The sequence below is a fragment of the Corvus cornix genome, chromosome 7, assembly GCF_000738735.6.
Source record: "Corvus cornix cornix isolate S_Up_H32 chromosome 7, ASM73873v5, whole genome shotgun sequence".
NCBI classification, from domain to species: Eukaryota; Metazoa; Chordata; class Aves; order Passeriformes; family Corvidae; genus Corvus; species Corvus cornix.
Genome location: NC_046337.1, coordinates 16,261,519 through 16,281,501, shown reverse-complemented (window position 1 = coordinate 16,281,501; position 19,983 = coordinate 16,261,519). Strand labels below are relative to the sequence as shown.

General features: G+C 43.3%; 1 protein-coding gene across 4 annotated transcripts in view; it reads right to left on the bottom strand.

Annotated features, from left to right (window-relative positions):
* LOC104693937 (unconventional myosin-X-like) overlaps positions 1-19,983 on the bottom strand; it is an 89,795-nt gene that overhangs the window by 44,147 nt on the left and 25,665 nt on the right. For 3 of the 4 annotated variants that reach the window (XM_039555280.1, XM_010406903.3, XM_010406904.4), the window contains 11 exons: positions 17,275-17,399; positions 15,934-15,947; positions 15,249-15,333; positions 13,664-13,767; positions 12,189-12,318; positions 11,211-11,329; positions 7,468-7,614; positions 6,666-6,766; positions 4,726-4,792; positions 4,173-4,265; positions 428-496 (listed from right to left, as the gene is read on the bottom strand). In XM_039555280.1, the coding sequence (XP_039411214.1) occupies positions 428-496; positions 4,173-4,265; positions 4,726-4,792; positions 6,666-6,766; positions 7,468-7,614; positions 11,211-11,329; positions 12,189-12,318; positions 13,664-13,767; positions 15,249-15,333; positions 15,934-15,947; positions 17,275-17,399 (1,054 nt within the window). Of the gene's footprint in view, positions 1-427; positions 497-4,172; positions 4,266-4,725; positions 4,793-6,665; positions 6,767-7,467; positions 7,615-10,268; positions 10,391-11,210; positions 11,330-12,188; positions 12,319-13,663; positions 13,768-15,248; positions 15,334-15,933; positions 15,948-17,274; positions 17,400-19,983 lie in introns of those variants that run through there. The other variant, XM_010406905.4, reaches the window with a different exon arrangement.

The window sequence follows — 19,983 nt, the reverse complement described above, 5'->3', positions numbered from 1 at the left end:
TATTATTCTGGGAGGAGGTTAGCCCTTCTTTAATGTGCAGGTGTCCTCCCTTGACACACCTTCATCTGCTTAGTATCTCTCCACAATAAAGAGCAACATTTAACCTTGAAGGCTCGGGGACCTTTTCCATTTTGCAATAGGTATTTAGCCTCTTGTCCTCCTCCTCAAAAGTCAAATTTTCCTTGTGACTTTTCCTTTGAGTAAGGAGGAGTTTATCCCCCAAACAAAAAGTTACCTGAGAAACTCAAGCATCCAAGTTGGAGAATATAGTACTGGAGAATGACATGCTATTTTAATCCCATCACACTCATTGTGCTCTGGTATGGGACATTAACTGTGTGGAAACACACAGCTCAGAGACATTCTTGGTTTTTGGAATCTAAGGACCTCAAGTCCAGCATATACCAAGCATCTCACAAACACCTACCTCCCCTGCATAATGTCTTATTCCAAACTGATGGTCTGTCACCCGAGGCTTCACATAGTAGGGGTTGCTCTGAAAAGAAAGAAAAAGAAGTCGTCTTATAATGCTGGTATAATGATAAATAGAGTCAGTCAGGAACTCTGCCATGACTATGACAAGGCTGAGATGGGCAAGGACCTTTGCTCTTGCAGAGCCCGACCACATCTGCTGCAGCTATCTGCAGCTACATTACAAATACGTTACTCAAATTTAAGATGGAAATATCCAGCCCTTCAAGGCATTCCTCATGTGAGCAAGGGCTTGCAGAATCAAGGCTGCGGAGGCATGCCATGGATGAAATGTTAATTCTTGTGTGTCTGACACCTGAGGAGGCTGAGCTCCACACAAACCATGTGGTGCAGGACACAGGATCAGGATGCAGGGAAGATGGCAGCTTTGCATAACACCTACACACCTTTTCTTCATCAAAGGAAATAACATACCAATTTCCTGTCTTCCTCTATAGTTTATCTTTCTTTGCACCTCTCTTCCCCTATATTCAACATTCAGTTTTCCTTTCTCTTTTTTCTCTCTCTCTTTTCCCCCGTCCTTTCTCTGTTCTGTGAAAACCATTTTAACTATTTAAGAGCAGCCATGCCACTCTAGACCAACAATCTATCCAGCTGGATATTCTGCCTCTTGCACTGGATATGTAGGGTAGAGAAAGAACAAAGCAAGTAAATCCTACTTTCATCCTAATATTCCCTCACACTCTAATTATTTCTATGAGGCCTGCCTAACTAGTAACCCCAAATGTATTTCTCTTTGAAATACTTGCTCATTCCACAAGTGAACCCATGCAGACTTCTTGCATCCAGAGTGTCCTTTCACAGGGAACTCTCAACCAACTACATAGTGAACTAGAGCTGCTTGGATTTAAGCCTGGCTTCCATTAGTGCCATTTATCTTCTACAGGCCATGTGTGACTTTTAAACCCACCACACCCCCAAGTCATCTTCTCTCCACAGTGCAGGGCCCATTCAACATAGTTTTCCGTAGCACTGAAGCTGTCCCCGACCTGCTGTTTGCCAGTTCTGACAGAAGCCCTTCTTGAGTGGAGGGGCCCCATGGTGTACAGGGTTCGAAGTGCAGGTGATCTATAAATCATACAGTGCCATAACAATGTTTTCTACTTTTACTCTATTAATTTCTTAGGAGCTTTTACTACTTCATTTGGGGATTTTTATTACTGCTGAGCCCTGTGCTGATATTTCCATGGAACTATCCATCACAGCCTCTGTCTGGGTCTCGCTCCTGAAGAGCAGCAGTCAGTTCAGGGGGCCATCATTTCAAAGGCGAAATTGGGACTGTTTTCCTTCAGGCACAGCATTTTACATTTATCTACACTGCTTTTCATTTTCATTTTCACTTTACAACACAATTAGTCTCATGAGGTCCCTCTCAGTCCAGCCTTGCCCTGTGAGTCAGCAGAAAACCTCAGTGCTTACAGGAGATAGTGTCTTACAGACCTTCCTTCCTTGAGGCAACTGACCATTTACATTCTGTCAATTTACCCAATTGTGAAATAAGAACTATAGGCCTGTAGTTTCCTGCAATACTTTCTAAAAACTGAAATAATTCCCCACCTTCTCAGACAAAAGTACTATGAAAATTTTAAGTAACGTGTCACACAATGCTGTTTGTAATTCAACTCTTTCATCTTCAAGTTCTTTTAGCAGTATTTAGCAGGTGGACAGCTTCTGATGCTAATAATTTGTTAGTGCTACTGAAAGTTTTTTCATGATTTTTTTTCCTTTCACTTTGACCCCATTTCATTGCTCTTCCCTTCCCTCCACACAGTCATCTTTTTCCAGCCACAAACTTCCCTGCCTTCCTCTCCAAACATGACTGCTACTGGATCTCTCATGTGGACTGGCATCCTGTTCTCCTCTCCCTCTCTACCAACCCTTATATTTCACCCATGCTTACAACACTTTTGGCTCCTTCTTTTATCTTCCCTGTTGCTCCTCTCTGCAGTTTTATCAGAGATCATATTCTCTTAAATCTCAGCTTTATGCTTTTCCTCCTTAAGACTACAGCATTCCACAGAAAATACAGAGAAGAGGGCTTGTTCTCTTCAGGCTTCCCAGCAATGCTGGCTGGATGTCTTCCAGTGCTCTTCCAGCCAACACTAGAGACTTTAACTGGTGTAAAAAATGCTTTTGCCTTCAGCAAATGCAAATCCTAGAGCACTCTCCACTTCACTGTTCCTCCCTGCACTCACTACTCAGCCTCTTCCATCTCTTGCAAGCTCCCTAGGGTTCCACGTTAACTGCTATTGCCTCAAAGCAGACAGAGGTGACACTATGAACAGCTTAATGAAAAGGCTACTCAATGCACAGAAATCACCAAAAATAGCAACCAAAATGTCGTGGGGCATAAAAGAATGCAAAATAATACTGGCAGTCTCATGCTGCTGTACAATAAACCACAGGTACCTTCTTACCAAGGGAACTGCACTCTGGTCTGATTATTTATCTCAGAAAAGAATAGAGAAAAAAATATGTAGACAAATTCAGAAACAAACAGCAGGAAGAAAGAGGAGCTTTGAAATGCCTCCATTTAGAGACAAACTGAAGAGTTTGGGACAGTTCAGAAAGAAAATTCATAACAAGCGATGCATTAAAAATATTCATTAGTTCTATATTTAGAAATACCAACAACAATTAAAAAAAAAAAAAGGTAAATCAGGCATTATCACATTTCTTTACCTATAACACAAGGCAAAGCCACAGTGGACTAAATTGAAGGCCTTGATTTAAGCCTAAAGAAAGGAAATATTTCCTCAAAGCTGTGTATAAGTAGCCAACCAAAAGTCATTGCTATTGTTTCCAGTTTGAAGTCATGAATACAACTACGAGAGTTAGAATGCAAATACGAAAAATGAGAACATCTGCATCTATGCCAATTTTAAAAAATCAGATAAAGGATACAAATTTGTATGTTTTCAGGCCTGGATGAAGTCTGAATTAGAGTACTAGGAAACATATTTGCTGACGTTGTTCTCACTATAGTAGTTAATTATTCCATAAGTCCATGCTACATGCCTTAATTTGCTTTGTTTTCAGTCTATTTACTATTTAGAACAAAGTGTTGGCTGTAGCAGAGACATGGTAAGGGATTGCTGCAGTGATCTCACTGGGGTTTCTGTGTCCCCAGGACAGCTTTCTGACCTGCATGAAAAAGCTGTTCCACTACTGTGTCCAGAACACAAGAAAGAGGATGAAAGAATTTAATTAATTAGGAACAATAAGAGAGCTTTCATTAAAAGTCATGAGGCAAAAGCCGTCCCCAGCCCCAGGAGACAGATTTGACATGCTCTGGAGCAGACTGCTGTGAGTCAGCTGGCAGGAGAAACCCACACACACTGTGCAGCCACATCCTGTGCCTGGGGTGCTGCCTTGTGTCCCGTCGCAGACCAGCAGAACCTGACCTCCATCCCATGCTGCAAATTCAAACCTCCTCTGCCTGCAGCCTGTGGAATGCACACTCCCTCTTGTCTATGTGCACAAGAGACCATTCTCAGGTTGCTTTACATATTACTGTTCAGTGCAGCCTTATTAAACACTTGCAGGTTCGGGCCTAAGGCATTTTAAATTTCCTGCACAAAGCACATATTTTACATCAACAAAACCTTCACTTTAGGTTTTGAAATGCTGATGGGGCTAACATACTGATCATTTGCCTGCCAGGTTATTTTCTTACTTACCATATGCTGGCTGTGAAGTTTTTCCAGAAGGGTGTTGTCTGTGCCTTTGGGGAATCGACTCTCTTCATTCACCAAAGCCAGTAGACCTAGTTTCTACAGCCAAACAAGAGACAGGCTTTTACAGTCAGCAAAAGCTTTAACTACACAGCACCAAGCCAAGAACTGGAGATCTGAACAGATCATTGAGCAATAACCCTTGAGTTATACCCAGCAAGGCTCAAACTGAAAGCAGAATTCTGGACAGTTAATGCATTCAGCAAGCAGAACAGAAGTGAAGATTATTTATAAAAAATGCACATTAAGGTTTTACTTAAATGTGAATCCCTGTCTGAAACTATGACACCCTTCCTAAGCTTACTCTCAACAGAAAGCCGAGATCTGCTTTCTTGAGTCAGGTCTATGGGTAGAACAGCTCATACTTTTGCCAGGTCACTATGGGAAGAGGATCTAAGCAACTATCCACTTCTACAACCAGGAAATTCCAGGGAAGATCTCAGCAGAATCAGCAGTCCCCTACTGCGATCCCTAGAAACTGTCACAGGTAACTGCTTACCTTCTCAATAAGGTCCAGGCACTCTGCATTATCCATCCAGTCAATGGCTTCCCAGTTTATCCCTTCCCTGATAGTCAAGAACAAACAGAACAAAACTGTGAAATGCAAGATCCAATGTCCTGGGGTGTAGGAGAGCAGACGTAACTGAGCACGGCAGCTGTCCCAGGACTCAAGACAATTTGCAGGAATTAGGCTTTGCCATGGCTGAGGAAAAAGAATAAGGGGACACAATGCACTGCTAACACAAGGAGATGGAAATAAGAGACAGCCTTTCAACCAGTGATTTAGACTAATGCTTTTCTTATAGCCATTTAGCAAATTTCACACAAATTTTAAGACTGTGCTCCTTCTGGAGTGATGAGTATCAGCCCATGCAGTGGTGATGATGGATAGTTTGCCAGACAGCTTCAAGAGTCAACTGCTGACCCACCAGTCTGGAAAGCAGGCCTGAAGCACATCTGCCAGAAGACTGAACCACACTTCACAGGTTCACCAGGAGAAGAGACAGGAGGGAGTTTTCAGGGAGAGTTTTGAAGAGGATGACACAGATGAGCTTTGGCCTGACATGCAGGGAGCCTACAGGGTGGCCCTGCATCTTTCAGAATAGGAGACGACATAGGTAAAGTAGTGCAATAATGTGCTTTGAAAATCACCCATGACATTCTGTGAATCTGCTGAATGTGTTTTTCCCCCTTACCATCTTCTTATATTCCCATAATACAGGATATTTCTGTTTTCAGAATTCAGAGATGCCTAGAATAACTCTCAAGAATACAAGGAAGACTAGAGGCTACGTGTGAAGCTACTTAGTGACATTCTGATACAGACATCTTTCAGGTGGAGACTAACATTTTGAAGATAGCAGAGCCTTTGCCTCTGAATGCTTCAGGCCAGGCTTCATACTTTAAAGTTCAAAAAAAGCATCAAGATGAGATACATGAAGCTGCTTACTAAACCTGAGGAAGCAGAGTTATACAGTGAAAGATGAGCATTAAGTACATCACCCTAGAATAATCTGATATGTAGTCAATAAAAAAATCCTCTCATTCCTTCCAAAGTTCAGCCACAGAACTTAAAACTTCTATGCAACCATCAGGAAAGAGTCATTTGTCATGATGGTACCATTCTTAATACAAGATTCCTGCAGTGGTGGAACTGGCCTGAGAAGAGAGCGCATAAATAGCCTTGCAATTTTGTAATCTTTAGAATCTAATGAATTGCCTATTCAACTGTCTCCCTTTACAAGGCTGCTCTCATTTTCCCTCACTGACTCTATTCAATCCCTTCATTCACAAACATAAAGGCTTCTGTTTCAGAGCAACAACTGAAGTATTTGTCTAGCAGCCTTCTCTAGAAGCAGAAATACTCTAGAACATCGCAGGTACTTCACAAAATACAATCCAATATGAAGCCTGCAGAAGAGGAAAAGCTGTGCAGAAGGCCCCAAGCTCAGGAAACAGCCTGATGTAAACCTTGCTGAGGAAAAGAGTCCTTTTCACAGTATAAGAATCTTTAGGACAGAAAGAGCTGTCAGGTAACTCTAATCTTCTATCTTTAGGGAATTTACTTTTTGCACACCAAGATTCCATCTGCATTACACCACCACTGCCATAGGTAAATCATTACCAAAGTCAGTAATACACCCAGTGACCATGTACTCTAATGGGTTAAAGCCCAGGAACTTTCCATTCAGCTGAGAGGCAGAAGGAAATCTGGAGTTTCTAAATACTACAATGGAGAATGCTTTTTCCTGGAGACAGGTGACTTACGCTGGCAAAGCACATGGACAGTGCTTAATGAGACACATCCATGGTCAGGGTTGTACCAGGCCCAGCTGTCTCTCCTGCTTTGGTGGTAGGGACTGAGCAGCACAGGAGGAATGATGTCCTCCCTTCTACTACCCATGAAAGCAGTGGGGCCCCGCTCCCACTGTTTGTCACCTGTTGTACTCCAGCTGCTCCAAGGAGAAGATGTGTTTGTTGAAATATTCCTGGAGCTTCTCATTTGCATAGTTAATGTTAAACTGCTCAAAACGATTCACCTGCAAGAAGAAACAATTATAAAATTTTACATTCTTGTTCCTGTGCTCTAAAAGAATCTATACCAGTAACAAGGAAGGTGCCAGGCCTGAAGTAAAGCCAGAGAACAGAGTGGTGTCAGATGGACATGAGGAGGACAGTATGGAGAGGACCACTAGGAGAACAGCGCATGCAAGGTTAATTCAATAAACCTAAATCATTGTAAAGCATGATAAAGACAGTCATGTTTCTCTTCTTGGAAGAAAGAAATAAATTCCGTAACTGTTAGGTCACCGGGCTTTCTCTTTTGTGAAGTATCTGAGCAGTTACTGTATGACTGTTCAACATACATCCCACATCAGCTGTAGTTAGAAGCATTACATGCAGGATTCTCCACACAATGCAAAACAGATGTAAACAAATAACGTACATGTAGGATTTGGATATTTGGTTCACATACAAATCAAAAATTCAATATTAGCTATCACAGCAGATCTGCTTAGGGTCTGTGTCACAAACCAGACCTTGAACATCAGCCTATATAAATATGGCTGGCAGAAATGGGCAGCTAAATATATTGTTCTGCTTTCAGGGGAAAGTGGCAGTGGAGAGACCCCAGAATGCCCTATGCTATCCTTAATAGGATGCAAACCCACCAAAATTTCTTCCTATATGCACCAACATCTCCAAAACCAACCCACTCCACAAAAACCAAAATCCTGACCTGAAAGTTCTCGAAGCCAAAGATATCCAGGATGCCCACAGACTTAAAGTTTTCCTTGCCTTTGATCTTTGTATTAATCTTGTTAATGAGCCACGAAAAACACTGGGAATAGAGTGCCATAGAGAGGGAGTCCCTGGAGTCAGCTGCCTGTAAATACAGAGAGAAAAAATGAGTCACAAAGAGAACAGAAGGCATAAGGGCCACACGAATCTCTATGGGACTTCAGGTTCCTTCACTCCTCTTCAGGTGTCTCAGCCTCTGTATGGGCTGTACATATATGGTGCAGTATTTATTTGTATTACGTTTTCTGATAGCCAGACCACACACAGACAAGCCATGTATAATCTCTGGGTAACTGAACTTCAGAGGGTGAAGGAAGGAGAAACAAAATTGGTGGCATTTTTTGGAACAAGTGCTGGGACAGGGAAGGTGGCAAATACCTCACAACTAAGCCCACAGCAGTAATTTGTATCACCTGAGCCAACATTTGCAGTGGCAGGCAAGGTATCTCGGTTCAGTACTCCTAGTGGAACTGTCAAATGGGTGTCTGCTCAGTTTTCAAAAAACTGGTAGGGCAGGATTTAATAGAATATTCGGTCACCAAGTTACCCTCAAAAATTCCCTTTTCAAAACTTTCCTGCAAACAGCATTATCCTACTGGAATCCAGTTAAGCTGGCCAACAGCCAGGACACATGCCCCAGAAGTTCATGGGTTGACAGACTTTCCTGCAGTTTACCCAATATCCCATGCAGTGATCATAACCAAGTATCACAGGTGAAAAAAATAACTTAAATTACTATCACTAGCAGGCAGTAGATAATTGGGTGTATGTAAGCGTGTGGATGAACATCCAAAATCAAACTTTTGGTATCTCAAGCAAGAGCCTGCTACCTGATAGCTGCACAAGGAATGGGCTGGTTGCATACTTTGATAACACTTGGACAAACCAAAGTGGCACACCTGAAATCCCCCAATTAATACAGAGACATGAGACAGAACCACAAATTAAGAGTCTGATCATGTGCTGTCATTCTGCACATACACTATTTAGAATGGGAAACCAGAGTTTAGGGTTCTGGAAAGAAGAGAAGGCCAAAAATAAGGGTCCCCAAGAAGAAGACATGATTGCAGAGGGTAAAAAAGGGGCCAGGAGAGAAGATGGCAAAGATCATGACTGGAAGAAAGATGCTGGAAGTGGGGAAAGATCCTGGAGATTGGAGACGTGGAGATAAATGTTAGGGCATGCCCAAGGACCTCGGCTGGTAGTACCTGAGACTGGTAACTGCAACTGCACAATAGAAAGCCTGACAAGTTTTTGCCCAACCCTCCTGGACAAGCTGCAAACTCCCAATTGGGAAAAGAAGTTGACATCTAGAGAATGTAATGCTGAGGGGTGAGCAAGGCACTACATGAAATAATCAAGTAGGGTGAAAGCTGTAATCTTGTCATTTCATAAATAAACCGCAGTAACTCGGTTGTTTCCTCTGTCTCACCTGTGACACCAGCAGGGCAATTCCTTCAGTAGGCCAGAACAGCAATGACAGATCTTCGAAATGCACCCTCACCCCCTTCAGTTTTGCAACCCTAAATAACATGAGCTATTTGCTAATGGCACAGGCCAACTGCCTCTGATCCCTTCCAGCCTCTCACAAACTTCTGAGGCCCAGACTGCCAGATCCTCCTTTTCACCCAACCACACTGGTTTTCTCCTCCTTTCTCTTCCTAGGTACTATTTCCTCTTCAGCACCTCAAAGTTGACACAGAATAACCTCCCTTTTCCAAGAAGAGAACATTTCAGAGCATGGGCACACACATCTTTTCTGGGTATTTCTTCTCTCCATCAGATGATCTGTCTTATTAGTTGGGACTAAGAATGTCCTCAAGGCCAGGCCTCTGTAGTGTGTCTGGTTACACAGTAAGTTGGACACATTTTCCAGGAACAGGACCTCCCCATCCAGCTGTAAGCAAAGCCCCTTTCCCCACAATATGGCTCAAATGAGATCCTCAAAGGCGCCTTTCATCCTCCCAGCTTTGCCTGCCTTTAGGCCAGTTCATCCATTCAGCCCACTGAAATGTCAAAGCTCAGATGGGTAATGAGTCCATTACACAATGAGAAATCCCCAGCAACTCTATCCCTACAGCAAGTGGGAATAGGCGGGTGCAGCAGGTAGTCAGGAAGAGTCTTTACAGGCCCAGTGTTGAGTGCAACAGGCTCTCCTAGTGAAGACAGCTAAATGGCAGCATCCACTTGCTATCACAACTTTCTCGTGGCCTTGGTACTTCATTGGGCTGCAAGCAGTAACTGTGGGGTCCAACACACACACGTCAGGAATAGCTACACCATCAGGGAAAGCTCTGTTCAGGGAGACTTGTAAATCCTACAACTGCATGCCATTGCTGTGGACTGCATGAAGTGCCTCTGGTATTATCTGTTATCCAACTTACACACTGCTAGAGAAAGATGTGGCTTATTTAGGACAGACAGCTGGGAAGAAAAAGCGTGGTATTGGATACTGAGGGTATCTACCACAGACTACAAGCTGAAAAATAATTTTCACACAATTTCACTGCGAAGAAAGGTCACAGACTATGCAAAAAAAGAGACAATTTCTTAAAGGCAAAGCTCGGTTTGTGACATATTAGCATGTGTGTTCACAGCAAGAAAAGAAGCTACTACTCTACCATAATGAGCACTGCTGAGACTTCAGCTTGAATACAGTGCCCAGTTAGGGGCACTCCACTTCTTAAAAGATGTGGGAAAACAGAGACAGAAGACAAAGAGATTTAGAAAATTACTTACAAGGAAGCACTGAAGGAACTGGATTGTTTAGCTTAGAAAAGAGAACACCACATGAAAAACTTCACAGAAGCCAAAGCTTGTAAGGTGGACAGCTGGGATGTCAAAGGTAATCTAAATATGAGGAAAATCTTTTCAACTCCAGACTCCACTGCAGCTAAAGCAGGATACTTAAAGATGCTGTGAAACTCCTTCCATGGGAAATCTGAAGGAAAGTTAGACAGACATCCGTCAGAGAGAGTCTAGTAACTCTGGCTTCTCTGCCAATGTAGGCGTTGGATTGATAACCCTCTGCAGTCTGTGCCAGCACATGATTTCCATTACAGATGTTCATTTTGCTATAACATGATGCATCTTCCATCCTAGTAATATTACTCCTTGTCTTCCAGTGTCTCGCATTTTATTCATGACAGAGGATTTTCTACAGTTATCTGTGCATGGACCTGAAACACCAAGAGTGCCCTCAAGTGATCAACAACACCACAAGAGTTACATATCAGTTTACTCAGTCCTCCTTTGTGGTTGTATGGATACGGAAAGAAGCTGCTGCGGGGTAACAGCCTAACATCTGCCGGATGTTTTGTGGGAACTGCGTGCCAGCTTTTACCTTCCAGTAAATGCAGCATAACCTGGGAGTTCTGCAAGGTTAAAGCACGCACATGTGCAATTACCACAAAGCATCTGATGCACCTTCTGCATAACACAAGCATGACCAGTTCCTGCTGAGTGAAGGTGACTTAAAACCAGTATTGTGCATTGGCATTTGCTAGTGAACTCCCCGGTAAAGCCTGAAAAGCAGAGTCAACACTGGGACCTGAGCTACCAATAAGGGCAAAATACCTGAGGAAGCAGGAGGCCCTAGGCTGGAATGGGTGACACAAGAGGAAGATCAGGGCCTGGAAATGCAGAAGTGGCAGAAGCAGAAGCACACACTAGGACACTTACCTGCTCCACAGTGAGAGGGGAGCTGATCTCTTCCCCACGCAGAATCATGGACCTCTGTGTCAGTACTTCAGAAAGCTGAAAGGCATCTAAGCCCAGGAGGTCACTGGCAACATTCAGCACTATTAACAAAGGAAGACACACTTTTTTCTCCTGCATGGATCCCCATCACTCATAGGGATATTTTTGCAGCTCGGTGAGGAAATCCCAGGGACTCCTACATGACAGGTGACTAAACCCCAGCACAAAACACACTCCCCCTTACTGAATTCTCTTTGGCATACCCAAAGCTGTAAGCTCACAAACCCAGTCTAAGGCTCACATAACCCATTATAGGCCACAGTCAGATACTCAAGTAAGTCAGCCTTTCTGCTGACAGCAGGAAGAGCAAAACTCTGGGTAAAGCTCAGCACCAGCAAAACATTGCATGAGAAGAAATGTTTTTGTAGAAGCACAATACTGCAGTTTGAGCATGGGATTGCTAAACTTGGATGTTAAAGAAGAGAGGCAATTAACTTAAGACTTGAAGCACTTGTAATACGTATTTATTGCTTCTGTCTGTTTAGGCACTTGCTTTGCAGACCAGCTCAGACTGGATAACTGTAACAGAGTGCACACCACCAACTGCTTCAAATGAAGATGGGGCATAGTCTCTAACAGATCACTTTTATCTTAAACTCCTTCCTGGTCCTATTTCTTCCATCTCTTTCAATGCAAAAGAGAAACTGTGAGGCTGTGGACTCAGTCTGAGAATATCCAGAAGCACAAATGGATCCCAGGGCCACAGACCAACTAAATTCCACTGGTACCCCAGAGCCATGCATCCTGTGGCAATGCTTTTGTGGGGTTAAACTACAGGGAACCTGCTGGTGAAGGCAATGCAGACCAGCATAATGGAGGGAGAAAGGACAGTGGAGAGGGCTTTATTGGGGGCCTTATGGGGCTTTGCATGGTCTACCAAGTTGCTACGGGCCTACTTACCTGCTTTTGTTGTAACCTGGGCCCCACCAGCTGTCATGAATTCAACGTTTCCCAAATGAAGTGTGCCAGAAAGAAGTTTGAAGATGTCTCTGATTTCTTCAGTGCTGAAGTCCACCACCTTCATGGCAGTCTATGCAAAACCACACAGCCACTGTTAACTGTATGTACAGCCAAGTACAGTGTAACCACCACACTCAGGACCAGTGTGTGTAAGATGTAAAACTCAGAATTATAGTCACCATGCATCCAAATGAAACAGGATGGCACAGCACCTCTCTCAGCTATACATTTGTCAATGATATTTACTGTCTCCCATTCTCTCCTACATTTGCTCTATTGCCATCTAAGGCAGGTGGGCATTTGCTCCATCCTCAAGTTGGACTTTGCTGCCACCATTGATGGTCTGTCACAGAAAGAATATGTTTGTGCCTATGTGAGGAAATCCTACCCTGAACACTGGCAGCACAGGTTACAGATGTTTCTGGATGGCTTCCACATTCTCCCTTCTTTTCTTCCCTGAATGACAGATTAAATTAAGATACTTAATTTACTCTGATCCACATAACCCCCTTAATTCATTCTATCTTAGTATAGTAGATCTATGCAGCAAGATTTAAAACCAGGCTTTCAGCATTAGCTGCTAGATGGTTGGAAAGAGATTATCAGATAATAAGGAAGTATGGCACATTCCCTCTTAGTGCCTGCATGTGAGCCAGGGTTCTTGGGCATAAATTGACTTTGAGAGGTAGGACCTAGTTTTCATGCAGTCACCCTGTCAATGGGACACTCTGGGGTTCTAGTTCCCTTCTTTCCTCCAGCATCTCCTCAGCTGAAGAATAAATGCCATATTGCATTGAAACTCCTGCTGTACAGGTGTTTCCTTCCCTTAAATCACACCTAACCAGGACCTACTGAAATCCTAAGCTGACCCTACTCGTCTTGCCTAGCTGGTTTCACCTACATTATTAAAGCCCTCAGGCCAACAAGCATTTATCAAATAAAATATGAATATGCACATTCATCCTGCTAACCCCCTTAACCTCTGATAAAGTTACAGGTGTCTATTGAATCTCTGAGGTATTTCAGAATAGGTGATTTTCACAGGTGGTATAACTTTACTGGAATATTTCTGGGGAACAGTACCTTCAGACCAAACTGTTCTTCTAATGGTCAGTGTGAGGTTTCCTGAACCAGGCTATCTAGGAGACTCCCAGGAACCATTACGGGGTGGGTTTCTGCTCTCCCAAATTCTCCATCATTCTAAATTATTATTCATTCTGACTGTTTCCCAAATTCCCCCATTTCTGTACACTAAAACCACTTTTTGAGCCTTGTTTTAGCTGAGTTTTGGACTTGTTGAACACCAAATTTTGGCTTAGGGAAAATCAATTCTGCCTGTGAGATCTAGACTATGCAGCATGTTTAGTCCTTGAGACTATGCCCAGAAGTTCAGGAGGAGTTAGGACTGGACTCACCATGACCTTACTGAACATCTCTACATCATTCAGGTTCTCATCAGTCACACAGCCAGACTGGTTCAAGTAGCGGTAAGTCTCTGGCTCACAGAGGGAGAGGCTCTCTGCAACAGAAGAAGAAGAGGCAGGGGAAAGACAACAATTTATTTAGCAACCAGTCTTTTAGTTCATGGAAGAGGAGGGCGTGCTGTAACAGAGCTTGCAGATGGTATTCAAAATTATTTAGAACAGTCAAATCCCAAGCTGCAGAGTCTCAGAATAATATCTCGATACTGAATTGACTGAAGAAAAAAAATTAAACTCTAGCTCAAAAAGTGTACAGAAAAATAGTCTTAACAGCATACATATGGTAATGACCTCTAAATTAGATATCATCACTTGAGACAGTTCAGAGAGCCACAGTCAGATTTCTGAAGACATTCAGTGCTGACCAGTAGTCAAACACTGAACATAGTTCACAAAACTAAATGTGAAACCAGAATTAGGTCTCTGTACATGTTATGCAACCACATCTTAAACACTATCTGCAGATTTGATCCCCCATTTTGAAAAGAATGTAGGAGAACTAAAAGATCAATGGAGAAAGGAGGTAAGGATGATCAAGAGCCAAAACCACAGTACAGATGGGGAAGTGAAGCAGCCTGGGACACCAGCTCGGAGAGGTAGATGGAAAGGAATAGCAGAGATCTGCTGAAGATTCTGTTTTGTATGTTTTCCCTAAGCAATTGCTAATAACCATGGTCCCCACTATTTTCCTTTGCTTTAGAGTGATCTCTGAATTGACCTATGTAGCCATTCCTGCACATACCCACTAAAACTGAAACCCTACTCCTTTCTACTCTGTCAGGGCCAAATCTTCCATCTGATTATCCTAACAGACAACAAAAGCATAAAGAAATTCCCCAGGCCCTCAAAACCAGAGTACAACTGTAACATGTTCCTGCCTGCCTATCTGACCTCTCCAGAAACACCACCAGTGCTCAGCAGTGCCTGGGACAGATACACACAAATGTTGTTAGAGGGATGCTGCACTACAAAGAGGATTCGTCCACAGGCTGCAGCTGCCACTTTCTCTGTGTGCCCTTTTCAAGACCCACCTCTCCCCTCCCCAAGCACAGAGCTATAAACCCTTTGTTCAGACACAAGACATGTTTTGGCTCTAGTCCTTCCACTACATCGCTGGTCTTTGTAATTCTTCTCTCTACTATTACCTATACTGTAGGTTTGTTCTAAAAATATATCTATCAGTCCAACCTTTGAACTCCTTGAACAGCTCCCACCAGCAACTGAATCAAGACTCTTTACCTTTCCTCTGCCTCTAGCCAGTTTCATCACCTCATCATTTTGCACAGACTTTTTCCTTCAGCACAGAATTCCTGAAGTGTCTTTTCTCATAAGGCATTTCTGTCATCCTCAGCCTCTTCCTCTCAACTCTCCATTCTGTTTCCCAGGAAATCACCATATGGCCTTCAAGAAGAAGCTACTTATCAAGTACCTGAAATATCCATGCTCTAACTGACTTACACCTGCTTCACATGTTGGACTGGAAACAGGACAAGAGACATATCCCAGAAAATGAAATTACCTTTCTGCTCCCCGCTTACACCAGCTAGCAGGGCATAAAAGATGTGGTAATTCCGCTCCCCGGGGTTCTGATGTACCACCCTGTTCTGAAACAAAGAATACAAGAGTAGCCAGTAGAAAGAGATCAGACTTGAGGTTGCAAAGGCAAAGAGAGGACCAGGACACAGGCAAATCTCCAGCCAATGCACAAGAGTGGCTTCTTGCCGTTAAATGATGGTTTTGTCTAAATAAATTCTACATCAAGATCTTTGTGGCTGTGCAACTGAGCATACACATGGACAAACTGAACCTTGTCAGTTCTGGGCCTCCTCCTCAGTGAATTCCTGACTCCAAAGTACACTACATCCAAGCAGAGATGCCTGCATTTGGAGTTGCACCCCATATTCTTCTCTGTGGAGCTGAGTTTCCAGGTACTTCTCTCTCCCTTTCTCCTTGGTAAACAGTTTTTTCTTGGAGTCTCTCTGTAATGCACAGTTTATCAAAGATGGGAGAACAGGCTGTGGTAGATACAGAACAAACATTGCTCCTCTGCCTCTTCCTCAGTTGGGACAGTTGCAGTAGTAACACCTAAGGAGCTGATGTCTACACACTGTGATGGAGACAGCCTCATCCAGGAGGTGATCTGGCACTGCCACACCTCCTGTGAGAAGAGGGCTCACCCAGCACTCAGTAGACGTGATACCTACCTTTTCCAGTAAATCTGAACAGCATGTTAAGGAAAAAAACATCCAAGTGACAGAAGCACAGATTGCTTGATGATAGGCAAAAAATCTTCTAGACACATTGGGATGAACCCTGCAACAAGCAACAAATCATGAAATAACTGACACTTTGAAAAGTAGGTAAAGAGTGGTTCTAAACATCATCTCAGATCATCCTCTCTATTCACTGTCCAAGGAGGTATGATGTGCCAAAGAGATATTTAAAAGGGCAGGGCCAGATAGAGCATAGGTAACCTAACAAAGGATGAGCCACGTTAGGGACACCTAGAAAGATTAGAGGCCACTCTAATCTGAAAGTCTGCATTGCACAGAGCAAGTCTTGCATCAGTTCTCATTGCTCCTGCAAGAGACCACTATCTTAAATCTACTGACAACATGAAGAGCAGAGGCTAAACAATCCAAGCCTGTCATTTACAACAGCAGTAAATTCATCTGGGGGCTACTCCAGTGGCAATTGGTGTGGTTTGCACTCAGCAGCAGCTTTGAACATCAACATCGAGAAATGTAGGCAGGGCAGCTTTACCTGCCTCATGGAGACAAAAGATATGTCAAAGCCTTTGGGAGAGAGGTATCTGGGCATACAGGGAAGAAAGTCATCATGGCACAACACAGTTTGACTATTTCCAGTCTTCACTGTCCTTGTTGTCACTGGAAGAGGCTCCCCACAGAAGTGGTCATGTCATCAAGCCTGTCAGAGTGCAAGGAGCATCTGGACAATGTTCGTAAGTCATATGATTTCATTTTAGGTAGTCTTGAGAGGAGCAGGGAGTTGGACTTAATGATCCTTATGGGTACTTCCCAATTTGAGATATTCTGGGATTCTATGACTAGGGTTCCAAGGTCCCCTGAAGAAGGTAGCCCAAAACAGGGACTCATAATTCTCTTCTGCACCCAAATATTGTGCAGACTATATTGATTCTTAGTTTGCTCTCACTTTTCTCAATCACGAATTCATTGGCAGAGCTAAGATAAGGTAACAATTTTATGTGGAGCAAACAGGATGCAATCAACCTGGGGGATCTTCCAAGGTAGCAAATTCCAGGATTTTAAGTATCAAGTGTTGAGATTAACAAAGTGAAAAGTCAAACTATGTCCCTACCTAACGCAGTACTGAGACAAAAGGTTTCTAGAGTTAGGTGCTGCAGAACCATAAAACAAACACTTCTTCCCTCTTTGAGTTGCAAATTTGCCCACAGTTGTAAATTGACTTTGAAAAACTGTGATGAGGGATTTCCTGACCCACACTGAGCTCCTCCTCATCTTCGCTCACTCCATCCATTTCTGGTCCAGTGAAGAAAAGGATACAATCAGTTACTCGGCCTCCCTGGATGTTTCCATGCTGAGAGAAGTGCAGCTGGATGAACTTGCCAAAGCGGCTGGAGTTGTTGTTATAAACTGTCTTGGCATTTCCAAAGGCCTCCAGAATGGGGCTGTAGAAACAAGGCAATGAAGATACGATTAGTGATGGGATACCATTAAAACAAAACATGTGCCCAGTCTTTTGACATTTGCACAGCGTGTTCTGCCATGAGAGATTTATTTGCTACAGCACCAGCCTGGACAAGCAGGAAGAGCTGAAGGGAAAGGAAGGATGGCAAGAGCAATTTAACATGCTGCTAGATAAATTTTAAACCTTTGGGATTGCAGTTAATTAAATCAGTCCCCAGCCTGTATGGGCAGCTGGTGCTCACACTGTCAGGGGCAATCCCCACCCGTGTGGCTTCAGGAAATGAAAGGTGGCAAGACCCAGCCAGGCTGTGTCCTCAACACAGTACATCCCATGAATGCAACAGTATTTTTCCAAGGATTTTCAGAAGCATCAGACATACAGGGCAAACACTCTGTAGCTTTAAGCCACGTACTTCTATATTCATTTTACATTTTTTTCTTCTGCCTTTGGAGAAGAAGACCAGTACATACCATCTCTTAAAATTACAGGCAAACATCTTCAATCTAACCAACTGTAATAAAACAATTTGTTTGGTACTTGAATTTCATACTGGAACACACAAGCCCTTGTTACCTAAATCTTGCTTAGGCTGATATAAGCCACACAGTTTCTAAGTAGAGGGACTATACACATGCTATAGATTTGAAAATTACATTCTAAGACAGCAACATCATCCATTTCAGGGAAAAAAAAAAAAGTTGCAAAAAAATCTATCATCAAAACATCAGACAGACTATAAATGGAAGAATTTTGTCTGCTGGTCACCTTCCCATCATCAGGCGAAAAAAAGTTAAAATGCTTGGTACTTGCTTCACAGAACAGTTCAAGAGACAAGCCTAAACCACTCAAACTGACATGCTGAATCCAGGATTAAAATATTCATTTCTGCAATTAAGCCAATTCTAAAATAATCTGAAGGGCTGACAAGCAAGGAATCACAGAGATGCTACAAGAACAGCCTGTATGTTGTCATGTCTAATTTTACAACATACATAGTTTTAAACAAAAATTATTGCTGTTATTACCCTGAGAAATATTGGCTTTTAAACATCTCCAAAGATCTATTGTGCAGTCCCACTGGAGACTGGGGCAGATATGGGATTATTCACAAGTTAGTAAGTACAGCATAAAAAATAACCACAACTACAGACACCCCCAGAGCTTGCAGAAAGCTTCAGGCCTTGCAAGGGAGAGCTGTGGTTAAGGAAACACTCAACAACCTTCAGGAAAATCCAGGCAGTACTTTCCTAACATCTGTTGAAACAATCGCTTTCAAGTAACAAGGACAGAAATGAAAATTCCTCTGTTACAACACACTACAACCATAGAAGTGACAATTAGAGAAATCTGGGTGTACAGATCAGGGAAGTTCCTTGCCCTGGAGAATTTGAGCTCCAAGACCCACGCCTCTGAAACAAGTATGTAAATAAGGACATTGCACAGAAATATCCCACTGACCACACCAATGCCATGAATCAACAAAGTTAATGGGGACAGACAGAAAAAGGGAGGACAGGGTTATATGACCACCACAGATGCAGTGAGAGTGCAGGAGCCAGCTAGCCAATCTTTGTGGCTCTTAATCATGTTCAATTATATAAGAAAAGCATGAGGAAATATCTTTAAAGTTTAGTTTGGCAATGGGGCTCCCACACACGAGTGCGAAGTCTTTCAGGCATAGGGGAGGAAATGAGCAGGAGGGTGTTTGAGGCTGGCAGCAGCTGCAAGGCAGAGGGTGGGGTGAGCTGGTTCAGCCAGGCACGAGGGCAGGGGCCTGGGCCAAGCAAGTGGCCATGCCAGCAGCACATCACAGTGTGGCACCTGGGCCAGCAGTGAACTGCAAGGCGGAGCAGCACATCAGGAAGGTGATGCAGGCTGCTTGCAGGATGGGCTCCAGGATTCAAAATAATGGGAACCAGTTTCAGCAGGGCAGCAGAAAGCGAAGTCTGGAGTTCAGAAATACTGCACCATATGCAGATTCAGGATTCAGATGCACAGTTGAAGACAAAAAGATTTGAAGACTTGGGGGGGGGTGAATAGCAGGAAAGGTGGCTGTGCTGTCAGCAGTGGCACCAAACATGGAGAAGGGAGCTTCAGAGTGAAGCAAGCGAGAAAAAAAGCTGAAAGTTAGCAGAATTTTGATTGGATGGGTGTTTTCAAGACAGAAAAGAGACAAAATCAACAGTACCAAAGGAGTTTTCAGAGCCTGATTTATGAGAAATACACCAAGCACGTATGTTCCAACACAAGCAAATGATAGAAAGGTGATGAACACTTTGTTTGCAATGCTGTCTGAAACTGAGAATCCAGCATTGTTCCTTGGTATGTGCTGGGCTGCAAGCAAGAAAATCCACCATAAGTGAACCCAAGGAGGGCCACCATCAGAGCAAGTGCAGCTGAACTCCAAATACATGAGGTAGGGTCCATAGGAGCAGCAGCAGCTTCTGGGTCTGGGCCAGGCCTTCAGCTTCTTGTCTTCAGAGAAAAGGTGACAAATCAGATTCTCTTGCACTCATACTGCAATAGCTCATGTAGCACTGAGATGTACACAGAGCACATTGTGA